General features: G+C 39.2%; 1 protein-coding gene across 13 annotated transcripts in view; it reads left to right on the top strand.

Moving 5' to 3' along the window:
• The window catches only part of CELF2 (CUGBP Elav-like family member 2), a 373,808-nt gene that overhangs the window by 320,052 nt on the left and 32,999 nt on the right, over window positions 1-20,757 (top strand). For all 13 annotated transcript variants that reach the window (XM_056507927.1, XM_056507918.1, XM_056507892.1 and 10 more), the window contains 3 exons: window positions 449-607; window positions 2,897-2,960; window positions 13,473-13,607. In XM_056507927.1, the coding sequence (XP_056363902.1) occupies window positions 449-607; window positions 2,897-2,960; window positions 13,473-13,607 (358 nt within the window). The remainder of the gene's footprint in view (window positions 1-448; window positions 608-2,896; window positions 2,961-13,472; window positions 13,608-20,757) is intronic.

Here is a 20,757-nt window from a genome sequence, read left to right as displayed (position 1 = left end):
TGATGGCACAGCCAGACACCGTGGCAGGGCAGTGTTGGCTGTGTGGTCCCTGGCAGCACCGAGCTTGGACACCTCTCCCTTTGGCGTTCCCTGAAAACAGACTGCACACAAAGCATCGCGTCCATCTCATCAGCTTGAAGCTTAATTAAAGAGGACTGGTACACTTGGCTGTCTCTGGCAGCAATTGTGATAGCTGGAAGGAAAAGAGAGCCTGAGGAAAGGTGCTTTATAAAAAGAGCTGGAGAATCCATAATTTCTCCATAGCCTCTTTTCCTAAGAACCTGAAAATCTTAGTCCTTGGGGTCCTACACACACCAGTCACAAAGAGAGGGTGAAAGATCTGGTTGTGCCAGTGCCAGTGGCCCTACAGGACATGGCTGAGCTCACAGGGCAAGGGAGACCCGGTGTGATTTAACCCTTCTGTCTCTCCCAATCTGTCCAACCACAGGGCTGCTCTTCGCCAATCGTGGTGAAGTTTGCTGACACCCAAAAGGACAAGGAGCAGCGGCGCTTGCAGCAGCAGCTGGCTCAGCAGATGCAACAGCTCAATACTGCCACTTGGGGAAACCTCACAGGTCTTGGAGGACTCACACCACAATATCTAGCTGTAAGTTCATTTCAGAGGTGGTGGCTGTACTATACTCTGTTTATTTTAGGACCATGGTAAATCAGTTCTACTAAACTCCCTGCAGTAAATTGCTAAATTGTCCAGGATATCCAGTGTGTCTTCTTCTGCATGTGTTTATCTACAAAACAAATCATAGATTCATAGAAAGGCTTGGGTTGGAAGGGACCTTAAAGCTCATCTAGTTCCAACCCCTCCACTGTAAATATAATTTGATTCCATTAGTTTTATTAGGGGTTTTGAATGTTAGAGTCTAGTTTTTTTAGCTGGAATAAAATTTAAGTTCTTCCTTAGGGATAAATTGGGATTGGGATAGGGATAGGGATAGGGATAGGGATAGGGATAGGGATAGGGATAGGGATAGGGATAGGGATAGGGATAGGGATAGGGATAGGGATAGGGATAGGGATAGGGATAGGGATAGGGATAGGGATAGGGATAGATATAGATTCCTTAAGGACAGATAGGCAGCTGAACTCTGTAGGGGCCATATCCATATGGTGCACCCTCTAAACTAGAATGTTGTGGTTCAATCATCAAATTTCCACATTTTCACTTGGAAATGGCTTTTGCTTTAAATGCATGGTTCTGTCAATGCTAAACATGCATGGTTCATATCCCCTCATCTAGAAAGTGAATATGGCCAGGAAAAAACATAAATTTAAAATGGTATTTTCCTTGGTCCATTTGTAAGATGAGGAACATGTGGTAGCTGCTGTCCCTGCTGGAAAATCTGAAATCCACTGCCACATGTCTTCAGTCCTGGATGGCCAAGAGAGGCTCCCCTTCACCACAGCTGAGAGGGAGCCTGTGCCTTTTGTGGATCTGGAGTTGAGAGGTCTGGTTGAGGAGCTTTTGGATAACCTGGGGGTTCCTCATGGTTCCAAGTGAGACAAATATAACCTTACAAAGTACAAGGCCAAGTACAAGGTCCTGACCCTGAATCAGGGAAATCCAAGCACCAGAGCATGGACCAAGAGCAGCCCTGAGGAGAACTTGGAAGTATTGGTGGATGAGAAGCTTAACACGACTTATCACTGAAAGAAAGTCAAACATGTCCTGGGCTTCACCCCCAGCACTGTGGGCAGCAGGTCAAGGCAGGGGGTTCTGCCTCTCTTCTCTGCTCTGGTGAGAGCTCTGCAGTGCTGCACCCAGCTCTGGGGAGCCAGCACAGGAAGGACAGGGACCTGTTGGAGCAAATCCAGAGAAGGCCACAAAGGTGATCAGAGGCTTGAAGCACTTCTGCTATGGAGAGAGGGCTGAAAGAGCTGGGGCTGTTCAGCCTGGAGAACAGAAGCCTCTGTTCTTAGGGTTTTCCATACCTGAAGGAGGCCTCCAACAAAGCTAGAGAGGTCCTTTTTACAGGGACATTTCATGATGGGACAAGGGGGTAATGATTTTAAACAGAGAGGGCAGGTTTAGATGAGATAGTCAGAAGAAATTGTTTCCTGTAAGGGTGGTGAGAGAATGGCACAGGTTATCCAGAGAAGCTGAGGCTGCCCCAACCCTGGAACTGTTCAAGGCCAGGCTGGATGGGGCTTTGAGCAACCCAGCCTAGTGGAAGGTGTCCCTGCCTGCGACAGGGGGGCTGGAAATGGAGGATCTTTTAGGTCCCTTCCAAGCCAAACCAGTCTATGATTCTGTGAAATGGATGTGCTCATATATATGCATTGTGTATGTATAAATACATCATTTGTATGCATATAATGTTTTGGTATAGTAATATAAACAGAAATTTACCCAGCAATTAAATATATATAGTAGAACTGAGGTTGGCTAATTAATATTGAGATAGATTAAATTGCTATATATACAAATACCAGTCTGATTAATATCTGTATGCTTGATTCATAAAGATAATAAAAAAAAAAACTGAATTCACAGGGGTGGGGAAGAATGGACCATGATTGACAGAGATGAGTTATGGTAACTACTAGACTACAGAGGGTTGTAATTAGTCACACTATGTTGGTTTAAATAGATTTAACACCTGGTTGTTAAAAAGAATAAATTGATTAATTGTTTTAAAGCAGCCATGTTATTGAGTTTCCCTTGTGTCTCTGTGTTTCTTAATAGAGATTAGACATTAATATGGATTTACAGCATTGACTCTAGGGATGTTCATTCCAACAGCAGACAGAAGCAAGAGACTGTATAAATGTAAAGGAAAGCAGAAATATTCCAAACGCGAAATGATGGCTCATTTTAGTTTTATCTTCATTTGTTGCATTACTGTCAGATAGATTGCTGTGTTGTGTTGTTCATTTGCAGCTCCTGCAGCAAGCAACTTCCTCCAGTAACTTGGGTGCCTTCAGCGGCATTCAGCAAATGGCCGGTGAGTCAAAAACCCTTTCATCTTGCTCCTGCTATGTTTTGTATTCCTAGGCTATTGAATTCTGTACCTCTAATAATCACATTGTCAGGGGTGGGGGGCATGTTGTGTATTAAGCATGGCAGATGTATTGGCAGGGCACAGCTCACGGTTCAGCGTCAATGGAAACACTTTCACCCCTCTTTCAGAGCTGAAATTAAACCCGGTGCTCCCAGGTTGTGCAAACAGTTTGTCTTGCATTAGTCACCTGCCATTTGGCCAAAGTAACCAATTGTAAATGGCAGGAGAGCTCTTAGTCCCTGCAGCCGTATCCTGCCCTATGAAAAGTGTCAGGAAAGCAACAACAGGATTACATTCTAATTTCCAGTGAGATTTCTGTGTCCTGAAAAATCAAATTAATGGCAGCCCTCAAACATTTTAATAATACGTGGTGAGGAAAAATGTTCTGACCTTTTTAATGAAACCCAAGATTACAGGCCTACCTTCAGTATGAATTTTCAGGCTCCTTTTATAATCATGGAAAATTAACTGGGTGCCTTTTTGACTTTGGAACCCTAGTTGGCACAATTACACAACAGAGATTTTATGTAAAAGTATAATCTTCAGTCTGGAGGAAAAAAAGAAAGAAAGAAAAGGGGAAAAAAGAATCAAAGTGTGAGCGGATTTGAAAGCCAGCTAGTTGGAGGGTTTCTTAGTAATGAGCTGTGTGCCAGTAGTAACTGATGTGTAGTGATTAGCAAAAGGTCATTCCCACTGTGTGACCTACCATGCTGATATCCTAACTTAACATGATGCTAGAGAAGGCAGCATGTGCAGTAAATCAGAGCACAGATGCACATTATGCCTGCCGTGAGGAACTGTTAAAAAGCTTTTTTTTTCTTTCCTTGTTAAAGGAAAAAAAAAAAAAGAGAAAGAATCACAAAACCCCTAAATTGGTACATTAGTTTATTTTAATCATGAGCCCACTGAATCAATGAAATACAGCATTATGCTTGCTTCATCATCACAAAACAAGGGCTAAAATATTCAGAAGTCTTTATGAGCACCATTTCTCATTCTTTTTTTAATCCTGGTCTTTTGCTGCTTCTGTTTCTGCTTTGAATGAAGCCTGGAACACTTTAACAAGTATATATATCCCACACTGTATAGCTATACCCCACAGGTATTCTTTGCTCAATCGTTATATTATGCCATTATTGCAGTGACATCAGAGAATAATGTGAACCTGCTGTCTGACAATATAAATTGGCCTACAGATGACAATATCTCTGAATTATTCGCTCTTCCTCAGACCTGCTGGCAGTGCTTGCTGCTTCTATTATGTTACACTTGCAATCTAGCATTTTTTCCATCAAAATAATGTATCTTAATATGATAAACAGAACAGAGCGGTTCAGCAACAGTTTTATACTTGGCAGTATTGGAAGTGGTTTTGAGCTCAAAGATTGTGTTTTAATGTTTTCATATTTGGTTAGGTCTACAAAATGAAAGAATTGGGACACTGAGGAGAAATAATGTGATATCCATCACATTATGTGCACTGTAGAAGTTTTTGTTGCCTATTTCTCACTGTTAGTGTAGATTCAGCTTTGTTTTCAAGAACTCTCTTGAAACCAAGGATTTTAGTCAAGTATTTCCAGGATGGGCTTTCAATCCAGGATGTGATTTATTCTCTGAAAATCATATGGTCTTGAGACTAAGGAGAAAGTCATCTTAAGAAATCATAGTGGCACACCATTTTTACTCGAGGGATATACTTTTTTCAACTGCAAATTAGATTGCTAATGCACTCATCTATGGGATAATTTGATGACTGACTACCTCTCTTGGAAAAAAATGTTGTATTTTATGTCTTATATTCATGTTATCAAAACTGCTTGAAGTTTACTCCTTTCCCCAAAACATGCGACTCTTAAATCTTAATGTTCAAGGTAAAATTAGTGATACTAAATTGTTCTCCAAGCTGCATCTCTACATGAAAGTGCCAAAAACTAAGCACTATTTCATTGTTAGAACTGAGAGTTCGTGTCCTCTCCTTGGAAATCAGGCAGCACTGCGTCATGCAGTGCATCTGGTATTAACAATTTGTATATGATGCTTTGTGAAAGGAATAGAAAGTACTCCTGTGTCTGCAGCAAAAGCTTGCATTACCAGCTGAAGCTATCTTTGAACATTTGTGAAAGCCTAGAGTTTTTTAACTTAAGCTGTATAGGTTCATTTCACAAAAAAAAAAGAATCTAATATGTAATTCCATATTGCATATAGTTTGCCTATTAATATAACATTTCAAAGTGAGGAATAAAATCCAGTCACAATTGAGTGAGGTGCTAAAGAAGATCCGTCATTGCAGCTTTCAAGTTCTTTGAACTTTGTGTTTGAGGGGTGCAAATTTTTTATCCTTGAAGTCGATGGGTGTGCTTACCATGTAATTCAGACACTAAAACTTTGATCAAAAGCCACATGAGCCATTGAAATTCCACCCTTACTTCCATGTCAGGGCTCTAGCATCTCTTTTGTGCTTAAATCTTGATGAAGTCACGGTTTGCTACGTTAGGACTTCTGATACAGCTACCCCCCCTTGCACAAAATTAGGGCCCTTTGCATCTGCAAGTGTTTATTTGTACTGCTAAAGCTTGTGCTGTCTCTGTATAGAGCAGAAGAACAGCACAAACCCCACTGCACAGGGGAAGAGTTATTTTCTATTCTCAGTGATATTATTTCTTAAATCAAAGCAATTTTCTTTGCTAGCAGAGCAAAGACACTGCTCTTCAGTGTGCAGTTTTAAATTCCCTTTCCCTAATACCATATCTCAGACTGGTCGTAGTTCTTATGTTGCAAAAACAGTGATTCTTTGATTTTGGTGAAGGGAGTGGGATTTTTAGGTGCTTGTGATTGAAGAATATTGGAGTTTGCTTGTTTCTGTGTTTGTTTGTTTGTCTGTAAGCTGGGAATACAGTCTAAAGAAAAATGGGGATTTTTCTCAAGAACTCTCTAACATGCAGGCATTAAACACTCAGCACCAGGTCTGAAAGTGAACACTGCTCTTGCTGTAGCAGCCAACTGCCCCTGCTATATATTCAGCATTTTGTGAAGTCCAAGCAAATCATGAAACTGGTTTAACAAAAATTTAGATCCTGAAATTTGAGAGACAAAAAGCTGTAGCTTGCCATTTTGCTTTCCAAGCTTTAAGGTTCCATGCCCAATTCTGTTTTATCTCACTTCTATTGAAAAATGAGATTTTCATGAAATCATTCTTCATGAGTCAAGCCAAAGAAAACAATGTAATATGTTGAGACTGGTAATAAAGGTGGGAGAGCTGGCAGTGGTGCCTTTGGTATTACAGTAATCCCCTGGTCTTGATTACAGGCACTAATTCTACCTTGCCAAAGTCTGCTTCATTGTCCTATATAAAACATGCAAGGACATGCATCCTTGTGAGTGTATTTCATAGTGAGCACTTCTTCACTTTTCCTCCCCTTCTCTGATATCTTCTGATGCTAATGCTAATTTAAAGGCAGTATTTCCTCTCTCGTGCCTCTCCAGCCTCAGTGTCTAGCCTGCACTTTGTCTTTGAGGAAGGCTAATAATGTAGATGAATTATATTATGTGATTTGATTGTCTTACTTTAAAAGACAATGTAAGCTACATTAAACAATACCAACCTTTCAAGCAAACTAAAAACTCCTCCTACAAATACATACAAATTGCGTGGGAAGCTTAGTTCAAAGGAGATTGATGTTGCTTGAATGTTTGAAGTGAATTTGGCTGGCATTGGAGCAGGTCCTAAAACCTGCAGTTATTTAAGCCAACCTGCCTGTTTAAGAGCTGGGGAATTACTATACAGACAGTGTAAAAGGAGGTTTACTATTGCTAGGGTGGTTGTAGAAAATATTTCAATGTTTTCTGTGTTTAAACATTATACAGTCTAGGAAGATTTTCTCTAGTCCATTAATGTCAAATGTTTTGGCAGGAACAAATATTGGTTTATAGAGCAATATTTTTTTTATGTGTGACCATTCAAGACATAAAAAAAAGTACAGTACTCATAAAAGACACAAAGGGCTCTTAATTTCATTGAATAACAGTGTATTTTGCTTTCTGAAGTTATACAGGAGGAGAAACTATGGGTTTTTCTTTGTCTTTCAGATCTCTAAGCCCTCTGCAGCTGGGACTTTTTATATTTTTCCAATGTATATATTTTTTCCAGTCCTGTCCAAGTTCTCTCACAGTTTGGTTACATTTTGGGTTGAACTTCTGGCCCTTTCTGAGCCCTGCTCTATCCATTCCACCCTTCTTCCACTACCCAAGCCAGATTTCCTCCTGTTGCAGAGTCTGTAGGAGCAGATGGGTGAGAGAAAGTCTGCGAGGTTCTGCCTCCTGAATATTTTCCTCTAATTGTTGGATTGGCTCAGTGGATCTGGAGGGACCAGTTGGAAGCCAGGACCATCTGCACAAAAGCTCTATACTTTTGCACTGGCCAAAGGATCCTTTATATCCTCTGACTCTTGGATGGCTTCATTCCAGCAAAGCCATACAGAAGGAGGATTTCTCCTGCTATGACCTCTTTAGGGATATCATATTAAAAGTAAAGGTCACTGACAAACTGTTTCCAGCTCAAGGGAGATAGCTGTTTCTTAAAGATAACTACCAGTTTTGAAAATGTTGACCTCGGGGACCAAAAATATTCAGCTTTTGTAACACTAATTCCATTGAAAGTCCTAGTTATTTTAACACATAAAATTAGCTTGCTTTTTTTTTTTTTTTTTTTTTTTTTTTTCCTTTTTCTTTTAACTAATAAACTAGACAACTCTGTTTAGCATTTTTGGAGAGACAGAGTTTGCAGCAAGGGAGCCTGTTCACAATCCAGACATTGCTCCTTCTCAGAGGAGAAGAAGAGGCACCTTGAGAAGAAAGAGTAGTGCTCAGCATTTAGGAGATATGCTTATTCAGGTGGTAAAAGTGCACGATGTGCAAGTTTTGGCACAAGATCTGTAGTGTGTGGGCTTTCCATAACCAGTAAATGGAGGTTGAGGGGGCTTTTTATTGCCTTGGTCCCTCTGGGGATGGAATTTGTACAACTGAGCTCCACTAGTTTGGAAAGAAAGGATCCCATTTCTCTGGAATGTCAGTGAAGAGGGAGTCACTCCCAGGCAATGATGCATCCTACCAAGGTTGGGGTTAATCTGTTTTGTGGATATTAGGAAAATGCTACATATATTAGGAAGAAATTCTTCCCTGTGAGGGTGGTGAAGCCCTGGCACAGGTTTCCCAGAGAGCTGGGAATGCCCCACCCCTGGAAGGGTTTGAGGCCAGGTCGGACAGGGCTTGGAACAAGCTGGTCTGGTGAAAGATGTCCCTTGAAAGGGGGCACTTAGAGCAACCTGGACTAATGGAAAGTGGCCCTTCCCATAGCAGGGAGGTTGGAACTAGATGGTCTTTATGGTCCCTTCCAACTCAAATTTTCTATGAGTCAATGGTTCTATGATTCTCTTTTAGGATCAGACAGTTTCATTACCTCCTCTCTCTTCTTCGACTATAGCGAGAGCCTGAGTGAGTAATTTTTTTTGGACATAGATCAGATGAATCCTTCCAACTAGAACTGAAGAAGTTTCAATGGACAAAAGCACTTTTCTTGCCAGGATGTGTTTACAGCATGTATAACCTGAAAATGGGCTGAAATCCTTTGACATAAGTCAAAAAATGGCTTGAGGGCTGTTGGAATTAGGTGATCTTTAAGATCCCTTTCCAATTCAACTATTCTATGATTCTGTGAACCTGCAGTCAGATTTAAGCACATACTCTTAAAATCTAGGACAGAATAAATTGTGGACTTAAAAGTTCTTTTAAGGTCTTTGCTCAATCAAACAATAATGGGTCAGGGTACCTCAAGCACTTTTCAGATAAGCAGCTTTTCTAAAAGTAGCCACTGAGGATATGTGGATTGATGGAGATGGCACTTAGATCTCCTGTCTTTTTAATTCTTAGAATATTGCTGGAATAGCCCTCCACACCTTTATACACATTTTACCATCAGCATCCAAATGGCTGATGTCAGTGTTAGCAAATAGTTGCTTCTTAGCCTGGAGTTGATAAATTTTACCTTAATCCACATGTTTTTAAGCTGCAGCCAGGATTTAATTCAGATGGAATAAATCCTAATAATTGAGAAGGATAAAATTTCCAAAGCAAAGGAAGTCAATTCAGTGGGAACTACTTGTGAGTGATCAAATTTGGTTCTGATAATCACCACTGACTTTGAAACTCTCCTTGCACACGGTGCCACTAAATGTAGCTGTTGCCTTCCTTTTTTAGCAATTTGTGCAGTAAGCAAATCTCAGCTATTTTCCAGTATGATTTTATTATGGTTTTAGAAACCCAAGAGCTGATGAGGCCTTAGAAGTCTTCAGGAATGGCTTGTGACTCCATTCCCTCCTCTACAAATACCCAATAATTCCAAATTTGCAGTTATCACAGGACAAAAGCTGCAGTGACTGAAACGAGGCAAATTACTTCATTGTATGAAAGTTTGTGTCAGAGGCAGCACAAGAAGTTGTAAAATGTAAATCTCGTGCTCTCAAATTTCCCCGTGTTTTCACAGAACTGCATCTGTGACTGTGCAGCACTACAAAAATTTCCTGTGAATGTGCTAATAGGCCTTATGAGAATGTTCTATCACCATCCATCTGTCACTTTTTAACAGGCCTGATTGGCAAGCACTTGTAACAACTGACATCTGTTCTCACTTATTGATATGTAGATTTATGGTAATTGCTGTGAACAATAAGACACAAAATTACCTAAGGTGAACATTAAATTAAATTTTCATGCCCCTATCCTTATAAATAATTTTTTAAAAAATCTTAAGTTTCAAGCAAGGCATACTGTGCATCTGTTTTGTACATAATTTAATTGTTTTTTTAATCTGCCAAATAACAAAATGAAAGTTGAATTTCCTTGCGATCTTGAATATTTGCCAAGCTGATAGCACATTGGTAAATACATGCTATTAAAAATGGAATCAAACTGTATTGTGAATCTGGGTTTTTTAATCATTTCTCTTTAATTCCCAACATTGTCTCCATCATGAAGATCAAGAGTTATTCCTTACCCAGAAGGGGTTTTTTTCCTCTACAGGAGGATATTCATTTTTCATGTGCAGCTCTGCCTATGAGGCTGTTGCTCAGCGTTAAGCAATTTGCATTTCTTCAGAGAGAGGTGCATTTGCTGAGTGAGCAGCACTCTCAAATAAAATCCATCTACTCATTTACTGTCCAGCTCTGTTGCGGGATTTGGGACTGTTTTGAAAAAACTGTAGGATGTGAAATGTGTGAAGAGTGTGTGAAAGGGGAGAGAATGAGAGAGCAGATTCATCCCACAGAACTGCAGAACTGTACTTTAGCTGTGGTTCAATTGAACCAAAAATCCCTATCTGAAAGCAAAGTACTTTTGGGGTCTGGGACTTCAGAGCATTTGGTTTCCCTCCTCCAAGTTTGTCCAATCAAGTGGGATGTTGACATTCCTGACAAGTTGATGGGAGAAACCAATAATGAGGGAGAAGAGATGGTAAAATGCCTGGGGAACTTGAAACAGTGATGACAGGACTCATTTTTCAGATCTGAGCAGACAGAGGATCCTAAAGAGGATGCATATTAAGTGATAAAACTGTTGACAAATGGGCTCTAGAGCATGCTGGGTGGCAGAGTGTGCCATGAGCCCTTGCTGACACATTTGGGGGCTTGGTTCAGTGGGGGATCTTTGCTGCTCTTCTCCTACTCAGGTGAGACAGCCAGCAGGTTTCTCTCCTGCAGACACCCAAGCTGAAGCCCTATAAGATCTTTAGGCTGCTTTGTGGCCAATGTCTTACAGTCATTGCTACAGTAAAACTATTGGGTGGGGAGACAGCTTCATCACCCCCAAGCTCTTGTTAATTCATCTTCTTTGGGCATTGAAACTCATTTGCCAAGTTGATGGGTTCTTCCTGTGCTTATACAGAAAATGTCCCACTATTTAAAAAAAAAAAAAAAAAAAAAAGAAAATGTGGAATGAAGCAATGATGGTATTTGTTTTGCATCCACAGAGGTGCAAGGGGATTCATGAGTGCAAAGGGAGCAGTTGTTTGCTCTGCTGCCTGTTGACCTTGTCTGGCTTAGGCTGTCCTCTAGAACCATTCTGTATTCATCACAATTATTTAATCCTACCATGTACACCATTTAAAAGTCCAAAGAAAGCCTCACACAGAAGAAATTATGACTGATCCTTTTGATGAATAACTAAGCAGTGGGTGATAGAAAGCCATTCCTCTGGAGGAGAGCAGCCCACTGCTTTCCCAAATCCTTGTTACAGAATAGCATGAAAATACAGCCTCAGCGAAGATCAGCAATGTTTGCTGGATATTCTTTGCTGAATTACTTATTCTCCTTATGAAATAGGAAGGTAAATTATAATTAAGGACCAATATGAGTCCAGGATGAAAATTAATTCCGTATCTCATTATGAGGGTTACTGACTGCTTTGTTCACAAAGATTTGGGTCCCAGCTTAAGTCATTTCCATCCTCAAAATCTTGTTTGAAATAGTCTGCAGTCTTACTACCAAAGCAAGATAATTCTTTGGTGGGGAAAAAAGTACTCACACCCAAGGCAAGCCAGTAAGTCAGACATGTAATTTTAAAAAATAAAACCCTATTGTTTGCATACCTGAATCTCTCTCTGAACTGTGTCTTCCAAAATAGCTTGGATTAGTAATGTTTGAGAAAAGCCTTATCTTTGAAGATGGCCTTTAGCCTCCAAAAGAAACCCTAAAGAGCTTTCTTGGTCACGTAATTTCTCCAAGTGTCTTGTTCAAGTTCCATGACTGAGTTGATATATTTTGGATCAACTAAAATCTTAACTCGTCCCATTGCAATTGTGTCACATTTTCAGAAATACTAACATCTAAACTGAATTTGGGCATTGACTGAGATGCCCACATTAGAACCTCAGCTCACCTGAGGCCTGGCCTGGCTGTATGAACATGCTGTATTTAATTTTGGGGCTTTATTCACAAATAGATGCTTACATCAAGGTTTATTTCACAGTCCATAATGGTGTGACAGTAAGAATTCCTCTTTATTGAGATTATTGATTTTACTTACCTGAGTATGCATTACCTGTGTTTGAAAGTAATATTACTCTCCATTATTGTAGGAGCTCTGAATTCCTACAAAGTACCTCTCCTTCATTGCACTTTTTTCTTCTCAAACATACTTACCAAGTATTGTATTTAAACTTTCTTTTTTTCATTTTCTCCAAGTTGTTGTTAAGCTCCCCTGTTTGAGATACAAAGCGTGCAGGGAGAAGTAACATCTCTTCTAGGCAAACTGACATTCAGAAAAAAATCAGACAAGTTTCTAGGCACTCTAACTCTTCTTTGAGTGTTCCCCAACAGTCTTGCAATCTTCCCAGCTCTATCACTAGGTCTGGAAAAGGTATTGCTCTTCCTACCTAACATTTTGTGAGTGTTCTTGTGTTATCAGGACTACAAGAACATAATAAAACTCTTTTAGTCTGTCTGGTTAATGCTTGCACCCATCTTATATCTGCATTTTAGCTCTTACTGAAGTATTTCACCCTAGAGTCTGTGCCCAAGAACTTTATCTAGTCCAAGGTAAAAGGTGTTTTCTTTTTAATTCCTTTGGAGAGACCCAACTCCTGACCCTCAGATTTAAGCAAATGTATGCCATTGGCTGTTGCTTAATCATCTTTTTTTTTCTGTTTCACAAAAGCTTTCTTTAATTTTTGTCCTCTTTTGCTTGCCATCTAAATTACATTTAAATGCCTCCATTTCTTTAAGGTTTTCCCTAAAATAAAGGTGCATCTCACCCACATCTTTTAAAATAATGAAGTGACAGATTGACTCAGTAGTCTTGGCATCATAGTCCAGAGCTTACAGCCTGAAAATCCCTGTCTCAGTGATGGTTCTGTGGTCAGGCTGATACTAATTTGATGTACTTAGTGCATTTGTGGTTTTAGAAATGAACCATCAAAAGGAAAATGAGCACAATTATTGGCTACTGCACAAAGTAACCTTAGTGGTTATATTCAGAGGAGACATGGGAGACAAATTTTATTCATCCTATTTATATGATCCTGTCCTGAATGTGTTTTAAATGCTAGTTATCTTTACATCCCCCATTGTTTCAGGAAATAATATTGTGCCTGGGCTTCACACAGAGCTTAAATGACTTTTAATTCTACACTTCCCTTAGAAGAAGCACAAACCAGGTTTAATTTTCCTGAAGTATAGGCTGGTGTCTTTGGTGCATTCTCTCAACTCCAGGGTAGAAAGATGAGAAATACTCAGGAACTGTAAGAGGTGGTTTGAGATTATAGATATCTTGGGAATGAAAAGAATCAAGTTTATGGGCAAGGTATACCCTAAGCTCCATGACCATTGAAAACAGCACTTTTAGATGATTATGATTATGGTTATGATGATTATTGCCTGTTTTAATTAACCCTATTGCTTCTCCACATAGGCATGAACGCTTTACAGTTACAGAATTTGGCAACTTTAGCAGCCGCAGCAGCCGCCGCCCAGACCTCAGCTACCACCACCAATGCAAACCCTCTCTCCACAACGACTGGTGCTCTGGGAGCCCTCACAAGTCCTGGTAAGAGCAGAGTTCCTGCTTCCAGCACACAAATATGGGCCTCGAGGGAAGGTGGTTGTTAAAACGCTGATCCCATGTTGTGTCGTAAGTTCTGTGCTCGTGTAAATTGTGAAGAACATTTAATAGCTGACTACAATTTTGTTGCTGTTATTTTCAAGCAAATAATTGCTTTTTCAAGTGGTCCAATGTGGACATGTTGACCTTTCCAGATTCATTTCAGGGGCCATTAAAACTTAACAGACCCATCTTAAAAAACTCTCCGTGAAAATTACAATTGCATGGGAAACTTAAGATAAAATTAACTTTTCACAAAGAATTCAGAACATGACCAAATTCTTCCCAGCCAAAGGAAAATCAGCTGAGGTGGTTTGCTTTAATCCCCCAGATACTGATCTTTGATTCCCATCACATGCACATATTGCCTTTGCCCTTCATGAATTTTTCTAAAGTCGTTTTTATTTTTTCCCTTCTCTTGCTGCATCTCAGTTGAGCTTTCTTCTGGTCCTGAGTACACAGTTACAGAAGTGACATCAGATGCACAAGGAATACACAGCCAGATTCTGACTTTATTGCACTGAGCAGAAGCCAGATTTATGGGGGCAAAAGGGCCAGGATAAGAGGTGGAAATGCCTCCATGAGCACCATGTGGATTTCCAGCCATGTGTGTCTCATGTCTCCTAAACTCTAGAGAGAAACTGGGACAAATTCAGATTTAGGTAACACTTCAGGATCTCCAGAATCCACGGAGAGAGATGTTGATTCAGTGTAGTTACTCTGGGTTTACAGTGATATAGCTGAGTAGAGAATCTGGCCACTTATTGTTACATAAAGGCTGCAGGGTGTAATTATTTGCATCATGAAGTGTGTTTATTGCTGTTCTAAAAAGCATTCATATTATTTTAGACACCACTAAAGAACATTTGTGTTTAATCTTGTTTAAGTGTGTATTTATCCCCCATGGAAAAGTAATTCATGGCAGACTGTTTGAGCTCATCAGTAAGGAAAACAGTCTTCACTGCACAATAGAACTGGGACTGAGTGTGGTGCTGGGTGTTAGTGCTGGCCAGGGCTCCCATTATATTACAGTTTTATTGTTTGTTTGGGACAGAGGTTAAATGGAAATAAGCTTGGCTAGTGTGAAGTTTGTGCATAATTTTACTGGTTTTGGCATGAGCCTCATCTTGACCTAAAAATAATATTCATTAGCAACATGTCTGAGAAGCAGGTTGAGTGAAAATAATTTTGGCTTGCTGATGTGGTTTTTTTTAAAACCTGAGCAATCTCTTCCCTCTGTCCTGGAGCTGGGACTTAGCATTTTGCAAAAGACCATTCCCAGTGTCAGTGTTTCCATGTTACACCTGTCTAAATGCCACCCATTTATAGGAGCAGAAATGTTGCATTTCATGCATGCTCTGTGACATCTCTGCAGTTTAGCTGATAAATGTCTGAGCAGCCTTGTCCTCCCAAGACACACACAACACATCTTGGCCCAAACTGACAAGAGTTTCCAGGGCAACTCAGTGCACTTCAGTGTGGGGCAGAGGGGCTGGGAATTAACTCCCTTTTTCTGCTGCTGTGGCACAGTGGCACCAGAATGTTCCTGTTGTGCACTTTTTTTTTTTTGCCATGTACACACAGAACTTGGATTTAACCTTAAGGCCCACATTTCTCTCTTTCCCTCTCCAACACAGTCTTCTTATCCAGCCTGTTTGATTTGCTGTTCTCTTTTGATCTGGAGGCTCCCTGAGTATCTGGGAAGTTGTTTTATCTGATGCCCAGGTCTGCAGAGCCCCTTGGTAGACAGGTGCTTCCACTGGGCTGGGCAGATATGTCTTTGGGGTAACCAGAATCTCCTATTGCTCAGGGTGGTATTGTAGAGCAGATAACAGGGGTTTTTCCAAAAAGGTTAATGATTTTGGCTAGCACATTGAACTTACGTTATATTAAAAAAATTCTGGACATTTAGCCTTTCAAATAGTGTCTTCAGAATGCCAGTTGCCTTTGAAAGTCCTATAGATGGTACCTGTACACAGGTGTTTCTATTAGCTTGAAAAATCTCTAATAGTCCCACTGACCTATTTATGTTGCACAACCAACCTAAAATCAAGCCTTGTTAAAATGTTCTTCAGTTTAACCTTCCTTATCTGGTTCCACATTCTCCACCCTATTACATATTTTGTAAACCTGAATAATATCTTCAATGATTTTTCTCTGTTCCATGGAAAATGAATTTAGTGGGATAAAGCTCTTCATAGTAGCTCAAAGCGTTGCCACTAAAACTTGAAATATGTTGGCAGAAAACATTTAAATCTGCCTTTCAGTGTGTGGATGTTTGGAGGCCTTAAGGGTATTTTTTTGGTCTAGTTTTCCTTTAATAGAACACTTCAGTTTGTTGTGTTTCATAAGTGCAAATTATTTTGTCTGATTTCAAAGCTTGCACTAAGCCCAGGAAGAAATGTTTGCATCTCTCCAGATAATGCATTAAATTCATATTTCTTAGTTGAGAAAACAGCCCACATTTGGGGCAGTGCAAAGGTAGATGCTTAAATTTAATCCTTCTCTTGATGTTTTTAAGGGCAAAATACTGCACAGAAGGGAGATGGGCATAAGTGTGTACTTCCAGTATGCCTTAAACCATGGCAGACACATAATCCATGTTTCTAGCCAGATATATCTCCCCTGAAACAATCTTTGACCAAGAGCTCTTCTTCTGTCCTTTGTAAACATGTGTCATAAGAGCCTCAACAATTGTTGTTTCATTTAAAATTCATCTTGAAGCTTTATTTTACGTAGATAGGATTTAGCAGCCATCAGTGCACCACCCTGGTACAGAGGAGATAGTGGCCAGGCCAACTTCATTGCATTGGCAGCACAGGAAAACAAGCCAGGAAGTGAGGAGCCAGCAGGACATCTGATATTTGAGGATTTCCAAACAAATGAAACTCCAATGCTCTTTCTCCCACACATTCTGACTAAATAGCTTTGACCACAAGAGAGTCTAAGGACATTCGTTCTCCTCCATGTGCTAAATACTTTCTCTTAAGCTTGAAAGAGTATTCATTCAGAAAGAACAGAGACAATACAATCCCCCAAACTATTAATTTTTTTATAATTGTAAATTTATAATTTCAATTTTGCATACCCATGGAAGTGTCTCCCTACAGCATTGTTAGAAATGATTTTTTAAAAGCCTTTGCTTAAAAAAACATGAAAGATTAAGCTTTCATTTTAGTAAAAATCCCCTCAGGCAATAAATAGGTTCTTTTGTCTCTTGGCCCTGGAAAAAAATTTAAATGGCTTAAATTGCCTATGGTTAAAGTAACTGTTTCTTGCAATTATCAGATGGTAGTGAATAAAAATTAAAATGAAATCATGAAAGACTAAAAACCAGGTAAAGGCATATTATGTCTTTCATGAGTTTCTCATGGGTCTTGTGAAGACTCATTTAATCATCTTTCTTGTCTTTTATTTTGATATGATAATTGTTTCTTTTATTTACTTTAATCACCTCTATTTAGTTAATTAATTCTTCACTTTATTTTCATTTCACTTGCTTAGGATACTTTTTCTGTTTTGAAGACAGATACCAGTACTATTTCATACTGTTTTAAAGGCAGGTACCTGTAGCATTTCATAACACAAGGATTTGGGCTGGGGTAGCTTTTACCTGACTCCAAGTTTGTCTCATCCAGTTTGTCTCAGCTGCCTTTGGGTGGGGATCTGGAAATTTGCATTCTTGTTAACTGGGAAGGGATTCTGGGGAGACTACCTAAACTGTAGGTATCCCCACTGTAAATATCCCAGTTTGGGCAGGATGAATCCCAGCTGAGTGTCAGGAACCTTATTGTCTCCTCCAAGGATGGAGATTCCACAGCCTCTGTGAGATCATTTCAATTTTGTTCCTTCAAATTCATACATAGATGTTTGTTTCAGTAAGCAGTAGGAAAGCCCCATTATGTGTAAATGAAGAGACTAAACATCTAATTATATATCCAGATTTATCTGCATGAACATACACAATATAAATGCTGAGCTATGGGGGGATAGAACTGCTAAACCAGAAGCTAATTCAGTTTCAGACTTAGGAGCCTTCATTTTCCATGACATTCTCATGATTATTTGATTCTCTAAACTATTATTTATTCACACTAGCTATTCATGCTTCAGTAAAAAACTCTTTAGGTTTATCTGCTGTGTATAACTAAGTAGAAATATTTGGGGGAAAAAAATTCTGATAGGGTAAAAATTGAGAAAGTGAGACTTTTTTCCTTTAATGACATCCTAAAATCCAGCACAGCTTTTGTCATATTATGTCAGTATTCAGCCATTAACTCTTAAGCTGAAAAAAAAAAAAAATCTCCTAAGCACAAAGGTCTAAAAATACTCATTTTCAGACAGATGCTGACATTGAAGAATAACACTCCCCAAAAAAAGGAAGACTGTGAAGTATAGAATAAACTGGAAAAGAAAAAAAAATTACAGTGCTTTTCCTGTAAGAATTAATTCCTTCTTTCCCTCTGCTCAAAGCAGAGAATTATAACTTACAGCTATCATCGTGGCTCATTATTTTCTCTACCCCCTAATCTAGTATGAAGATTGTCTTTGTTAGCTGAAGGTGTTCATGTTGTGAGCACAGTTGTTGAAATGGTAGAGATTTTATAGAATATACAAGATGCCTCAGCTGAGAAGCAGTGAAGAATGTTCAAATAACCATTCTTAGAAGATTTGCTTTTTGTTCACTTCAGTGCAATATGTTTTTCTCCAATCAGTGGTGCAAGGCTGCCACCGTGACATTTTGTTAGAGGCCAGTACACCCACTGAGATAGTTGTGATTTGCTTCCAGGATGATCCAAAAATAACCCTACCAGTAGGTGTGGAGGAAGGTCTGACAGTTTGCTATAGCCTGAGTTGAAGTAGATGTTTCATGTTGAAAAAGATTGGTCTAAAATGCAGAATGGCACTCATCGTGCTGTAGTACAAATTGATTATTTTTGTGCCGTTTCATGTGAATTAATGCATGTTCCATTATTGTACAATCATTTCAAATAAGCTTTGTTAGTTTTGCAGAACACAGAAGAACTTCCCTAGTATAATTTTCATTAATTTTAGGATAAAGATACAGTTGACAAATATAAGACATAGCTTAAATAAAGATTTTAAAATACAGTGTATGTATAGTACACACACTTAACCCAAGTCTATGTTTTAAAATTTTGTATTTAAGTCCAGTTGTATAAATAGCCTTTTTATCTTAGTGCTTGGAGGACAGAGAATTTCAATGCCTTAACTCTCATCTCAGCACCAATATTTTAAAAAAATATGTTTTCAAGGAAGCTATGGAAGAAAATCTTGCCTTAGCACGTCCACATCCCTGTGCCTGTTATTGGACTGCATAGCTCAAGGAGATTTGTGACAGGACAAGTATATTTCTGAACTGTTGTGTGTCAGCTGGTGTTACACACATGGTGTTCAGTTTCTGAGTCTGTGGTTAGGTTCCTCAATCAGTGAATTGATTTTGACTGCTCTTAGTGCCCAGAGATTTTGCTGCTTCTTGGAGAGGTATATTGGTACAAAGCCCATCTCATAATTAGGCCACCCTTAATCAGGCATGCAAACACAAATTGGAGCCAGAAACAGGAAACTGGGCATGAATTTTTGACTTATATTTGTATTCTTAATAATGCTTCAATATGTCTTAAATGACTAAAGGAGAAAAGAGTGGGACTTGTGGCCAAGAATCTCCCAGAGTCCCAGTACAGTAAAAGGAGAGGTGATGGATTCATATGGAGCCTCCCTGGATCAGCACTGTCTCTCCCTGGTGTCCTCATTGGAAAAATGAGCCAGTGATAACCTGAAGGATGCTGGTGGCAGCAGGCAGACCATCAGTTTGCATATTTGTCCATAAAATGTAACAGGTCTTTGTGCATTCTCCTCTTAGAAGGGTTTCTGAGCAGGTGCATCACTGCAGCCTGGAGGATCTCGGGGAGGCTCAGGCACTGAATGGGCTCAGGGTGGGCAGAGCTGCTTTGTGAAGCAGTGTGAGGCTGCCTGACACCTGTAGGGGTCATTTTGGCAAGCTCCTTATCTGTTTTAGAATCAACATTATCAATTTATGCATTTTTGGCACAGAAATCTCCAGCTGTTTCCTCAGAATCCCATTTAATACCGAAGGACAGAAACACGGACGTATTTTCAATCAAGCATTGTGCTAGTTAATTTTTTTAGGTTTATTTTTTTTTCTTTCAGGGAGCAGCATACAGTACTAAACCATGGATTAGCAGGATCTAATTCAACAGGAGACATGTTTGTTTTTTAAACATTATTACATTATCATCTTCCTAAAGTATTAAATCCATTGACTTAGCACATTTCAGGATTTACTTTGCTTACAGTATACAAATAACACATATAATACATTATATTTTGTAAGTATCTCTCTACCCCACTCTTAATCTCTATTTCAAGCTACAAGAATCCCAGTTTGTAAAAAAAAAATAAAGCTTTTTTTCTTTCTGTTGGAAGCATTATTTGAAGTTCATTCAGGGTTGCTTCCTACTAAAGAAAGATGATAGTATCAGCTTGCCTATACAGGTAGATATGTGAGCTTATATGTAATATATCTTACAAGAAGTTACAAGCCTGCAGTTCATAATACCCAGGAAATAATGTAAATCTTAGAAAAACTCATGCATTTGAAGGAGCTTTCAACTACTGCCAACACTGTTCCTTCAATCCTACTGGATTGTGCTTGTGTCCATGGATACTCCTGGCTGTTTACCCAAGGCAGAAAAATTATAATTAATAGTAAAAAACAATAATTTAAAAAATCTTAATTTTATTCTATTTTTTATTATTTTTAATGTCTTACCCTAATTGTTTTAACATTCTCTCAAAAGAACTAGTTGCTCGAATATGGGGCTACTGCATTATTTTATGCAATGTCCAAACAAATTCAAGAGTTTAAAACCCAGTAAAGTAAACCCTCAACTGCCTTTGCTGTTTGCAGAACAAAATGTGTAATATGGATGAAAAGAACCAGTGTCACAGTGAACTCAATATGACTTTACAAATGGTCTGCAAAGGACCTGGCTGAGTAATTTTACATGAGGCAAGATAATCCTCAAGTTCTGCAGCTCCCAGGGGTGAACAA

The sequence above is a fragment of the Oenanthe melanoleuca genome, chromosome 1A (assembly GCF_029582105.1).
Source record: "Oenanthe melanoleuca isolate GR-GAL-2019-014 chromosome 1A, OMel1.0, whole genome shotgun sequence".
NCBI lineage: Eukaryota > Metazoa > Chordata > Aves > Passeriformes > Muscicapidae > Oenanthe > Oenanthe melanoleuca.
This window is presented reverse-complemented; position numbering and strand designations above follow the sequence as displayed.